This window comes from Artibeus jamaicensis, unplaced genomic scaffold (assembly GCF_021234435.1).
Source record: "Artibeus jamaicensis isolate MK-2021 breed Jamaican fruit bat unplaced genomic scaffold, CSHL_Jam_final contig_908, whole genome shotgun sequence".
Taxonomy (NCBI): domain Eukaryota; kingdom Metazoa; phylum Chordata; class Mammalia; order Chiroptera; family Phyllostomidae; genus Artibeus; species Artibeus jamaicensis.
The window spans coordinates 5,072,379-5,085,885 of NW_026522009.1; the positions used below are offsets into that span (position 1 = coordinate 5,072,379).

At 37.2% G+C, this 13,507-nt stretch overlaps 1 protein-coding gene across 1 annotated transcript in view; it reads left to right on the forward strand.

Moving 5' to 3' along the window:
- The first annotated feature begins 1,639 nt into the window (after window positions 1-1,639).
- Window positions 1,640-13,507, forward strand: part of LOC119041017 (protein DPCD-like) — a 30,243-nt gene continuing 18,375 nt past the window's right edge. The window contains 2 exon segments of the mRNA XM_053655012.1: window positions 1,640-1,891; window positions 13,186-13,373. Of these exon segments, the coding sequence (XP_053510987.1) occupies window positions 1,640-1,891; window positions 13,186-13,373 (440 nt within the window).

Below are 13,507 nucleotides of genomic sequence, written 5' to 3' on the forward strand. Positions count from 1 at the left end.
AGTTCTCCTTTTTAGAAAAGGTCACCAGACCTAATGGATTGAGACCATCCCTAATGACCTCATTTTAACTGAATTACCTGTGTAACCACCCCATTTACAGATGAGATCACAATCTGAGGGACTGGAAGTTAGAACTTAAACATACACATTTTAGAGGGGGAAGACACAATTCAGTGCAAACACCATGTAACCTTAACACTGAAAAATCAAGCCAAGGTCTGAGAAAACAAATCAGGCTTGTTGTCTCTGATCCCCCTTTTGATTATTTTGCAGGCTAAGAAAACCAGAGTGACTTTACAGAGAATGAGAACCAGCAACGTAGGCAGTCATAAATTTTGTTCCATCTGGGTGGAAATTGTTAAATAGTTATGAAATGCAGTGAATAACATGGTCATTGATGGGGTTGAAACCAATGTCTAATGCAATATTGTTAGAGGTTTGCGGAATAAAGTGGCTCCCTTCTTGGCTCTTCAAGCTCACCTTGAAATAATTTCAAAGACTGGGAGGCAAAGAGGACAATGAGAAACCTGACTTCAAATTGCTGGGAATTATAGATCAGTAAATTATATCAGGATAGAGACTGAGAAAGGGGAAAGGGTCACTGGGCTGGAGCCCAGGCTATTTGGATACATGTGGCTAATACGGCCAAGGGATGGAAAAGAAATTGCCTGGCTCCTCAACATGGGAGCTCAATGCACTGTGATTCTGAAACCTGTTGGCGAAGACTTAACAGATGCCACAGTCAGATTGGGAAGATATAGGATATATCATCGATGGGATTAAGAAGTAAATTTTAGCCCTGGCTGGTGTAGCTCAGTGGATTGAGCTCGGGCCTGTGAACCAGACAATCGAGGTGCAATTCCCAGTCAGGGCACATACCAGGGTTGCAGGCTGGTTCCCTGCAGGCCAGTTCCCAGCAGGGGACTCAGGAAAGGCAACCATACATTGATGTTTCTCTCCCTCTCTCCTTCCCTTCCCCTCTAAAGATAAATAAATAAAATCTTTAAAAAAAGAAGTAAATTTTTATGGAAATTACAAAGTTTGAATAGAATTTATGTGAAACAGTTGAACCTTCTTTACCTAAATGTATTTATTATTGGCATGGGTGTTATATCTGAATGAGAAACACATTCCTTAACAGTATTGTCAAACAGAAGGCATGTATGTTTGCCCTTAGGCAATTACTGTATGAATTGGACATGCTGAAGTAGAACCTGTAGAAATGCGCCAACCTGCACAGGCTGTTAAAGTGAAACAGCAGAGAATACTTGCTGGACCAAAGGAGATCCACATTTTAATCCATGACATGTTAGAAGCTGGAGTATAATACCCACAAATTCTCGGTACAGCATCTCCGAATGGCAAGTGAAAAAAGGTAGGTGGCTCATAGATATCTAAGAGTAGATCACTAAAATGTGAGTAAAGCATATTTTAAAAATTCAGCTGCTGGTTAAAACATGTATGTGATTTTTTTCAGACCTGACCACAGGCAGTCACGAAGGCTTAGCTGTCAGGCCTCATGGAGAAAAGCTGTCCTCCCCACACCAGACTTGGTGTACTACTAGTGCAAAACATAATGTGCCAGAATACTAATCACTCAGAAACATCAATAATAATGTTGCATGACAATTAGGGGACAATGAACCCAGGTCCCAGAGTCTCAGTCTGCAGGTTCAGGAGACAGCATGGTGAGCACGGAGACGTCAGTATCTTACAGGAAAAGTCTCCGGAGGCAGGTGGACAGTGGAGCAGAGGAAGTCCTCAGTCCAGCAGGACAGAGGTTCTGGTTGCCAATGTCAAGGGACATCAGCATGGTGTGGAAATACTCTGGCGTGTGGAGCTCAGCTGTCTCAGTAGTGGCCTGAACCCTGCCTCAGTTACACCCTTGAAAGTAGTGTACTCCACATCCCTGGGTTTTTTGATAAATGTCTTGGCACCCCTGATGCCAAGTGGGGGATTTCCCCAGAAGCCTATTTGTGGGTGGCCGGCTGTTCTGGTCACATATGCAGATATATGAGATGTGTCTCCTTGCCAGATGTGTCTAGCATGACTTAGGTAGTTTCCCTCTTGAACCAAAGCATCATAGCTTATTGGCAGCCATCTTGGTTGACATGACTGACTCCACTTTGTTTTATGTACTTTATGCTATTTTGAACAGAACAATGACATTTTATTGGTTCTGCTCTCCACAGGCTGCTGGGCATGTGGCTGGTAAGGCCACATGGCTATGAAAAGAGAACATATGTGTGCAGAGTGTGAGCTCATTGCCTAGTGGGCAAGAAAGAGAGAGAGAGAGAGAGAGCTTCTTTTTTTCCCCCTGGGATTATATTAGCTTGGGTTTGGGACAGACCAGGTACTTCTTCTTAAGAATGCATCAATTTACCAAGCTTTTCTTGGGTTTTAGATGGGTCTGCACCCCCATCCATAGAGCTTTGATATAAGGCCTCTATGGTCCAGCACCTCCCCTGTGTTCCCCAGCAACTTGGCATCAGAGAGGACGAGGAAGGAGGGCTAATGAGTTTGGCCTCACAATGCTGTAACTCTGGGGTGTGAAGCTGTAACTTCCTGGGAAAGCAGACAGGTTCCTATTTCCCAGTTTATTTAACTCACTGTCTGCTTCCTTTCATTTCTCTTTTCTAATTAAATATAGAGAGTGATATTCACACAAAGAAATATGTACATTAATATTCAAATATATTTTTATGATAGCAATAACTGAAGACAATTTAATTATCCAATAATGATGAAAAGATTTTAAAAATATGGAGTATTTTCAGTCCTGACTGGTGTGGCTCAGTGGATTGAGTTCCAGCCCGTGAGCCAAAGGGTAGCCAGTCTGATTCCCAGTCAGGGCACATGCCTGAGTTGCAGGCCAGGTCCCCAGTTGTGCACATGCCAGAGGCAACCGCACATTGATGTTTCTCTCCCTCTCTTTCTCTCTCCCTTCCCTTCTCTCTAAAAAAATTAATAAAATCTTTTTAAAATGTTAAAAATACATAGTGTATTTATACAATAAAATACTACTAAATAATTTTTGAAAGCAATATAACAAAAAGAAAATAACCACTGATCAATGTAACTACATGTTTTAATGTTAAAATGACATGGAGTAATAGATGCCAGAAATGAAAAAACTAAATAATATATGATTCCGTTTTTATAAAGTTCCAGAAAATGTAATCTAACATAATAATAATAAAAACCATATCAGTAGGTGCCTGGAGCCAACAGGACTATGACGAGACAGGAGGGAAATGATGGAAAACTGTATCTTGATTTTGAGGCCTCTTAGATAATAAAAGTCCAATGGTCATTCTGATGACTAAGCACAGTCTCATTTTAATAATTAAAATGTTCAGCCCAGAATCTTAGTAACAGGATTCCATCCACTGGTCTAATGGAAAGCATCTTGCCCCCCTGCTGTGCCTGCTTCAGGCTGGAAAACCAGCAGCAGTACATAAGGACGTGGGCAGCTTCCTTATTTTCCTGGCAAGCACATGCTTCTCCTTTACTGTAACATCAGAGTCTGTTTCTGGCTCCTCTGGGATAAAGAGGGGAGAAGATAAAAGGTAGGAAAGAACTTAATTGCTTGCTGTGCAGCCTAGCAATTTGAATGTAGCCTAGCATGGTTGGCTCCTGGGTCAGGCAAATTCTCAATGATAATTCCTTTCAGACTGATTCAATGGGCTCTTCTAAGCCAGCCCCTCTGGGTCCTCTATGGGAGACTTTGATATGGGTAAGCTTTGATATGGTTAATGCTGCCCTTGAGCTGGCTTCTTTAAACATCCCTCTCAGCTGTGCATGTGATACTTGATCACCAGTCACCTCTTGGCGAGAAGGCCTTCTGGACTTGTGGCTTTTTTCAAAAGAAAATGAGTTCAAGAAAGCAGCAGTCTCGCCTTATTTTCAGAGGATATATAGAACTTGAAGTACGAGACCAAGAAACTAAGCCATAGCCTTCACTGTTCATCATTTTAGGTCCATTCTTAATACTAAGCCTCTGAGCTTCCTTAAAATATTGGGGAAGGTGTAACACTCTCCAGTTGCTTTGCATTAATACTCTCTCACTTGTTTTGATTTGAAGGAGGTATGTCACCATCCCCATTGTGAAAAGGAAGGTGTTACAGAAAGCATAAAATCTTATTAACCGTCTCCAAAGAAATCCTCTTCACCTCTTTAAACTACCCCATTTTAAGGCTTAACGATGGCCTTCAGGCACAGTTAACAGGCTGTCTTCTTAATTCACACATTTGAATATAGTGGCGTTGTTTGAATGTATTTTCTTAGCCATTAGAGAATTGGCCATAATTAAGACAGTAGCCCCCTGCCCATTCACAGGGGGTAAGTTTCAATACTCCAGGTAGATGCCTGAAACTGGGTAGTACTGAAAGCTCATATGTGCTATGTTTCCCCCCCCTCCATATACACATACATTTTCACTTCCAGGAACAACTTTACTTCTGGGGAGACTTTGGCATTATCTCCTGTCACAAAATCTCATACAGCAAAAAGAGAAAGTTAGGGGCTTCCCAAGCCTGTACTGAAGTTTCAGAATTCGAGAAAATTTTGCACATACATATCTGTTAAAAATCTTCCTTTTAATTTTTAGCCAAATAAAGTACTTATTATAATGTTAGCCCTGCAGTGCATTTAAAATTTGTACATTTTACTTGGCATTTCAATTATTTTTCCAGAGAGGATATTCAGGACAAAAACAAATTCCTATAATATAGTATTTTTTTTGGTGTTTCTCAGCTGAATTTGCTGATTTTAAACATTTTTTCAATTCAATAAATAACATCACAGGAGACATTAACAAAAATATAAAATGTGAGGGGAAGTAAATTATATAAAATTTTAAAAATCCTCCAGTTTCCAGGAAAAAATAAAATTATTTTAGACCTGTGGAGAATTTTCTTGATTTGAGATGCAACAGTATTACAATACTACCCTCTAGTGGATATAGGTAGGTATTTTACCTTATTTTTTTCCTCCTTAAAACAGCTCACACCCAATTTATTATTTAAAAATACTTTGTTATAAAAGGGAAAAATACAATGCAGTATAAAAGATTGACAGCATCATCAAGTTTATTACACAAATTTCAACCTATCATAAAGACAAACAAATCACCGACAATGGCGTATTTTCTTCTTTTGCTTGGAGGTGAAAAAGTAATGATTTGTATTGAGGTAAAAATGCGTTTTTCAGTTCAATCTATTTGGATTTACCCAATACAAAATATTTTTTCTTTTTATTTAATTTTATATTTAAAAAGTATATTTAAATACATGTACAAACATTTCACTAAGTTAATTGATATGAGTAATACATTATTTTCAGAGTTTTCATCCATTTTACATTTTTCTGGTATTTGCAGTCCCCAGTCTTCTTACTCTTATCCCAGAGAGCTGACCTTCAAACTGCCAAAAACTTGCTCTATGAATCACTTCTGCTTATTCTGTTAGATACATACTATCCACAGAAAACTTTATAGTAACTCTCTCCATGGAGAGTCGTTTGTTTACCTGCATGTCTTACTTTCATAGCTCTGTTATTAGATATGAGGATAGTCATTAAATCATTATTAATGAATCTACTGTGTGCTATTTTAAAGAGGAGATATTTCCATTTTGATAATAATGCCTGAGTTTAAAAAATCAAACTTCAGAGTTTCTCAATTTGAATAAAATGCAGTCTGACTTAAATATATAAAGTAAGTATTTGTGTATGAAGTGAAATGTCTTTAAGGAAAATAATTTATGAGACAGAAATAGGAGACTTAGGAAAGTGAGGACATGTTCTGCTGTTTTCTAATTGAATGTTTTTGGACAAGTTACTTGACAGCTAAATTTTATTTTTTGTTTGCTTTTGGATTTAAAATGTTGATGATATTCATCTTAGAGGAAATGACATAACACATACAAACAACCTAGTTCAGTGCCTAATACAATCTCCTCATCCTTCTACAAAACCGAGATCGGCTCCCAAAATAAAGAATATTTGGTCATTACATAGCCCCTTAAAACCTTTAATTACAACTCATAAGCCTGAAAAATGAGGATCCCTCTTAAAGCCTTAAAAAGGTAGAAGAAGCTATCTACCATAAGTGATGTCTCAGTCAGTTTGGGCTGCTCTAACTAAATAACACAGGGTGGGTGGCTTACAAACAACAGAAATTTATTTTTCACAGTTCTGGAGATCAGGAGGTTCAAGATCATGGTGCCAGTAGACTCAGTGCCCGGGGACGGCTTCATGGTTCACAGATGGCCCTCTTTGGGCTTCATGGTTCACAGATGGCCCTCTTTGGGCTATTTCCTCACATGATGCACCTGGAGACCTCCGTGTGGTCTTATTTATTAGTACTAGCCCCATTCATGAGCACTCCACTTTCATGATTTAAGCAGCTCTCAGAGTCCCCAGGTCCTAACACCATTAAAATTAAGGATTGGGATTTCAGCATCTGCCTTTTGAGAGGGATATAAACATTCAGACCATAGCAAGTAATGTATCAGAATTTGAAACAAAAAAATGCCTATCTAATCAAATAATTTAAAAAGCTCAGTATGTTGAAGCTCAGTATATTTTTAAAGTTGCATAAAGTTATTGTTTTTATGCTCTTATTGTAATAAATTATGATAAAAATTTTAATAACTTTCCAAAATAGAATGACTGTGGACATGTTAACTACAATTCCAGATATTTTTTAAATGGTCATTATTTTCAAAATCAAAATCTTTCTCATTTTTTCTTCATAGTGATCTATATAGTAACATCTAATGTAATGGTGCTTTCTTCTTTTTAAGTATATTTCATTCATAATGCTATCATAGTTGTCCCATTCTTTTCTTCCTTTTAACCCCCTCTATGCTGTACCATCGCTCCCTCCAGCATTTCCCTTTTAGTTCATGTCCATGGGTGGTACATGTAAGTTCTCCAGCTTCTCCATTTCCTATACTACTCTTAACCTCTACCAATTATGCTTATTCCCTGTAACTTTTCCTTCACTAACCCCTTCCCCTCTCTTTGCTGATAATCTTCCATATGATATCCACTTCTGTGATTCTATTCTTGTTTTATTTGTTTTGTTTTTTGTTTTGGGTTTTTTTTAAGATTTGGTTGTTGATAGTTGTGAGTTTGTTACCATTTTAGTGCTCATAGTTTGAATCTTATTTTTCTTAGATAAAACTCTTTAACATTTCATATAATAAGAGCTTGATGGTGATGAACTCCTTTAACTTTACCTTATCTGGCAAGCACTTTATTTGTCCTTCCAAATGGACAAATAAAGCTTTACTGGAGAGAGTAATCTTGGATGTAGGTCCTTGCTGTCCATGACTTTGAATACTTCTTCCAAGCGCCTTCTTGTCAGCAAATTTCTTTTTGAGGGATCTGCTAATAGTCCTATGGGAGCCCTCTATAGATAACTCTCTTCCCTTGTTTTTAAGATTCTCTCCTTATCTTTAACCTTTGGCAATTTAATTATGATGTGCCTTGGTGTGTTCCTCTTTGGGTTCAAATTCGGTGGGAGCTCTAAGCTCCTTGGACTTGTATGTGTATTTCCTTTTTTAGATTGGGGGAGTTTTTTTTTTCTTTCTCTTCTTCTTCTTCTTTTGGTACCTCTATGATTTGGATTTTGGAATGTTCAAAGTTGTCCCAGAGGTTCCTAGGCCTCCCCTTAAATTTTGAATTTTTGTTTCTTCATTCTGTTCTTTTGAATGCTTATTTCTTCCTTTTGGTACAAATTATTAATTTGAGACCCAGTGTCCTACCCTTCACTGTTGGTTTTATATATACATGTATAATTTTTATTTTTTAATTTAATTTATTTATTTATAGACAGAAGGGAAGGAAGGAAAAAAAGAAAAGAAAAATCAATGTATGGTTGTCTCTCACTCACCCCCTACTGGGGCACCTGGCCTGTGGCCCAGGCATGTGCCCTGACTGGGTATCCAACCAATGACCCGTTAGTTGGCAGGCCAGCCAGCACTCAGACTACTGAGCCACACCAGTCAGGGTATTTTTTTTTATTTCATTGTGTACAGCCTTCACTTCTTCCTTTATTTTGTAGCTATACTCAATCAATTCTGTGAGCATCCTGATTACCAGTGTTTTGGAACTCTGCATCTGAAAGGTTGGTTATCTCCTCATCACTTAGTTCTTTTTGTGGAGTTTTGATTGGTTCTTCCATTTGTGCCACATTTTTTTGCCTCAGTGCACCTGTTGTTGTAAAGGGTGGAGCCTTAGGTAGTCACCAGGGAGGGCCAAGCCACTTTGCCAGGCTGTGGAGCTGTTGGGGAGTGGCCAGAGAGGGAGCAGTGTTGCTTGATTATCTCTCGCCCTGCTTTCAAAAGTCTGACAGTTTCTCTCACTGCCACAACCCCCACAATCTTTTACAGTCAAAGGTTTTGAGGCTTTATTTTTCCCACCCTAGAACTCTGGGTTGTGCAGCCTATCTTGCTTCCCAGTTATTCCTCCTGGTTTATCCTCACATGAATGTTTGGTCACCCAGTCCCCCAGCTGCCACCTTGCGGGGCATCATCTCCACCCTAGCTACCTGTTTTCATCCCTCCTGTCATTCTGGATGGATGTTCCTTCTTTATCCCCTTGGTTGTCAGACTTCCATACAGTTCAGTTTTCTGGCAGTTCTCATTGTTTTCTTGTTTTTTAAATGATTGTTTCTTTTGGCTGTGTGAGGAGGCAAAGCATATCTACCTAGGCCTCCAACTTGGTCAGAACTCCTTAGTGTAATGGTGCTTTCAAATGCTGGAAAGTTTTCAGCAAAAAGTTTCTTTAAAATAATAATAAAATACTGGTTTAAAAAGAATTTCAGTTACCAATAACTCACAGTTTGTCAACCAATGTTTATTAGTCTGTTATGATTAATGTGAAAATAGCAGGAGCTAAAATAAAGCACATTTTAAGGGGCATATCAAAAAAACTTTAAGCATATTTCCAAGCTCAGTTTAAGATAAAAATATTACACTGGTTTGATCATTTCCTGTGGAAATATCTGTAACTGAACCTTCATCATAGTTTGACCAAACCCAATAATAAATTTGATGCTTAATGAATACATTCATCCTTATTACATATCATTGAAAACGGCAGGGAACTGTCTACACTTTTTTATTATCATCAATTGTATTAGCATTGCCTCAATTTTCCCCCTTTGCCTTTTTCTGCCCAGCCCACCCTTCACTCCCGCAGTCAATCTCCACACTGTTGTCATTGTCCACAGGTCATTCACACAGTGTCTTTGACTAACTCCTTCCCCTTCTTTCTACCATTGCCCTCCTGGCCCTTCACCTCCAGCAGCTGTTAGTCTGTTCTGAGTTTCCATGTCTCTGGTTCTGTTTGCTCATTGATTTATTTTGTTCATTAGATTCTTCTTATGAGTAAAGTCATATAGTATTCGTCTTAAGCTGACTGACTTATTTTACTTAGCATAATATTCTCCAGTTCCAACCATGCTGTCACAAAAGTATGGATTCCTTCTTTCTTTCTGCTGCATAGTATTCCATTGTATAAATGAAATACAGTTCTTTGATGCACTCATTTACTGATGGGGACTAGTTTGCTTCTAACATTGGGCTATTATAAACAGCGCTGCTATGAATGTAGGGGTGCATAGGTTCTTCTGAATTGGTGTTTCGGGATTCTTAGTGTATATTCTCAGCAGCGGAATCACTGAGTCAAAAGACAGTCCCATTTTAATTTTTTGAAGAAATTCCGCATTGTTTTACTCAATGACTGCATCAGTCTGCATTTCCACTAACAGTGCACAAATCATCCCTTTTTTTTTAACATTCTCACTAGCACTTGTTTGGTGATTTATTAATGATTGTCATTCTGACAGGTGTGAGGTGGTATCTCGTTGTGGTTTTAATTTGCATCTCTCTGATGGCCAGTGATGCTGAGCTCCCTTTCATATATCACTAGGCCATCTCTACGTCCTCCTTGGAGAAGTGTTTATTCAGGTCCTTGTCCATTTTTTAATTTGATTGTTTCTTTTCCTGGTGTTGAGTCATATCTATTATTCATATATTTTGGAGAGTAAACCCTGATGTATCATTGACAAATATGTTCTCCCATAGAGTCAGTTCCCTGTTCATTTTGATGATGGTTTCTTTAGCCTTTCAGAAGCTTTTTAGTTTAATGTAGTCCTATTTGTTTATTTTTTCCTTTATTTATTTTGCCCTAGGAGATGGAAGCTGTCCATTTTAATATGAGGAATCTAAGGCACAGAGGATTTAAAAAATAAACCAAATAGATATTAAGTGATATTAGTTGACAGCACTAGGAAGTCTGGATACAGAACATCTACAACAGAATTGGCTTGCAGCCCACTTTTAAGATGGATTTATCAGCCCTCTATTATCAAATAATCTTACACTGAGTTTTCAAAAGGAACAAGAATGCATTAGACATTTTAACAATTTTTTATCTGCCATATAGACATTTTTATCTGACAAGTGTGTTAGTTGAATACATAATAACAAAATCCCACACATTATTTATCATGCGTATTATTCAACAACACAAATTGTTTCTGTAAAACAGAACACCATGCTTTGTTAATATCCTCAAAGACACTGAAATAAACTTGTTTCAAGAGTGTAAAATGTATTTTAGTGATATATTTTTTCTTGCTGTGTTATGCATGGTCAGATTTGACTAACAAATGTATTCATATGTATTTGTCTTGGTACTTATTCTTATTTTAAATAAAGTAGATAATTGCATCTGGTTTCATTCTATTTTGGATCCACCCATGAATTTTGTAATCATGTAACTACATTATCATTGGGATTAAATGTTTCTGTATGGACAGTTTAACCATTGTCGAGATTTGTGGATCCATAATATTCTGCTTAATTAAGTAGTTCTATGAATACATCTTTGACTGAAGTAAAGTTAAATTCTATTTTAAAACCTTTCAAGTGAAAAATGGTAACTTTTAAGAAATTGCACAATTAGTCTAATAGATGGGAAGATATGTACACATCATTCAACAAGTGCCAATATCACCCTCAAACATATTTAAAGGCAAGTAGCCTTTATATATAAACTAAATAGACAGTTAATTTTGTAAATAATAATAATAATAATTTAAAGACAACCTATAGAGGTTAACACATACATTGATTTGAGAAAAAGTTAATAATCCCAAAGCAATACTATTTGAATTTATAATCTAAGGATTATGCAATATCTCTTTTTTACAAGAAACCGATATTTTCATGGAGTGCTTAAGTTGTATGCAAAACAATTCAAAAATAAATCATTTTTCTGTTTATATCATGCTTAGTATTATTATTAATCCGTTATTTCCTGATTGTTCTTGAGTCACTTTTTTCTTGTCTGTATTTTTCCTTGAAAATTCTGGGCTATATTTTTTACTTCCTTTCAGCCATAAAGTGATGTAGAAATGATAAAATTATGCTTTCAGGAATTTTCAATCTTTCACTTTTATCACCCTGTGAAGAAATTCAGGATAAAGGTGGCCCCCAGCTGCCTCATCTGTTCCTACTGAGTGTGCAGCGCCTAGTCTACCCAACGAATAAGCCCAAGCAAAACCCCTCCAAACAACTCAGGTCACCCACAGGGTCATGGGAAATAAAAAATCATGTTTGTTTATTTGCTGTTTTAAGCACTTACATAAACAATGCATGAGAAGGAAATTCATGTTTATCGTTGTAACACATAGATGATGTGTGTTACACCATTTTTGGGTGATTTATTGCACAGCATTATTGTTCATATATCTTATTTACAGAAGTTATCACAAATGTAACAAAGAATTAAAATGTGTGATGTTAATTGACTTAAGTAGGTTAATTGACTTAAGGAACCAGTTGGAGACAGCATGACAAATGCTGTAGAAATTTGGAAAGTTGTTTTTCATGTTGAGCAGTGGCAAATATTTGATGACTCACCTACCTTAACTTTGTTTATTTTTATTTTTATCTTTTGCTGTTCAAGGACAGTTGCACTCATTTCCCCCTATTACTCTGCCCTGCCCTGCTCATCTTCCTTCTCCCACATTAGAAAACCCATCTAGTTTTACTGCTGGAGGAAAAATGGGTGGCAGAATGTTGAAAGTCAGGTTGTTAACTGACTGTATTTGATAAAACACTAAAGAAAGATATAACATCATAGTGTCAGCAGAATTCTGTGAGCATATAGAGTTCAGAAATTGCATGAGAATTGGAAAAAAACTCACTAAATCAAATATGTGGTCATTAGCACACAGACTGAGGAGAAAAACTGATTCAAGTTGCTGCACTGAAACATGGAGTTGGAGCAAAGACCCAGACACACTTTTAAAAGAATCCTGCAAGGGTCAAAATTGCGTTTATTAAATCTTTTCAATTGGAATTAAAGGTTTCTGTAAAGCTTAAAGTTACAGTCTCACAAAGGTCTATTCACTCAAGATACATACATATAGAGAGAAAATCATATTTCATATGTATTTGAAGGGGACAATTTATGCATATAATTAACTGCAATCAAATGCATCAAATGCCCACAATTTGCCTGAGACAGTGGTATTGCAAATCGTTTCTAGTTTGGAATTTAAGAAACCAAGATTATTTGAGATATTAAAAATATTTATGGATCTCCAAATTTCAGTGGACAGAAAATCATCTGAAAAACCTACTAGGCTGCAAAAGAATGGGGAGGAGTGTCATTGTGCAGTTCCCTATTTGGAAGTGACCAAGTGGAAAGACAGAAAATGCATCTCCAAACAGCAGAACCAAGAGGTATGGAGACGATGTACGAAAGAGTGATACATTGGGAGCAGAACCAGGGAACTGGGGCTGAGCAGAATTTCACACATGCTGTCAATTACTGTTCGTTCTGTGTCTTCTATTTTTGATGTTACAAATGCCAATATTTATCGTTGGTGTCCTACTTTCCTTCTGATATCATATAAACAGAAAGTAGGAAAGAGTTAACTTGCTTATCTAACTAATAGCAGTTTGGACCACAAGAGGTCATGTGGGGAGCTGATGTAGTGATTATCACAAGATTCTCTAGCTCGAGATGATGCATCTAAGGTGTGTTGAGTAAGTGCCAAAATATATACATCATCTTACAGAGAAAAATGACATGACAAAGCTGTGTACCAGGAAGAATAAACAGACTGAAAATAATGATGCACCATGATATTAATTGTAGCAAAGCCTAATGAAGGAAGAAAATGAAGGCAGAAGAGTGGATGCTTCACATGAACCTAGGACTAAGAGATTCAGAAACCTGAAAGGACGGTTTTTGTGCTGGTACAATATTGGCGATGACATGACCACCAAGAATACAACCATGGGAGAGGATGATTATGGGTTGAAGAAAATAAAAATTAGAACTAGGTACCTGAAAGTCTAATGTAGATTTTGGCTTAATCCACCAGAAGTAGTGAAGACTATAAATGAGGAAAAATGTAGAAAAATTGCTAGAATTTTTCAGTAATAAGGTGTATGACAAAGATAACTATAGATAACAG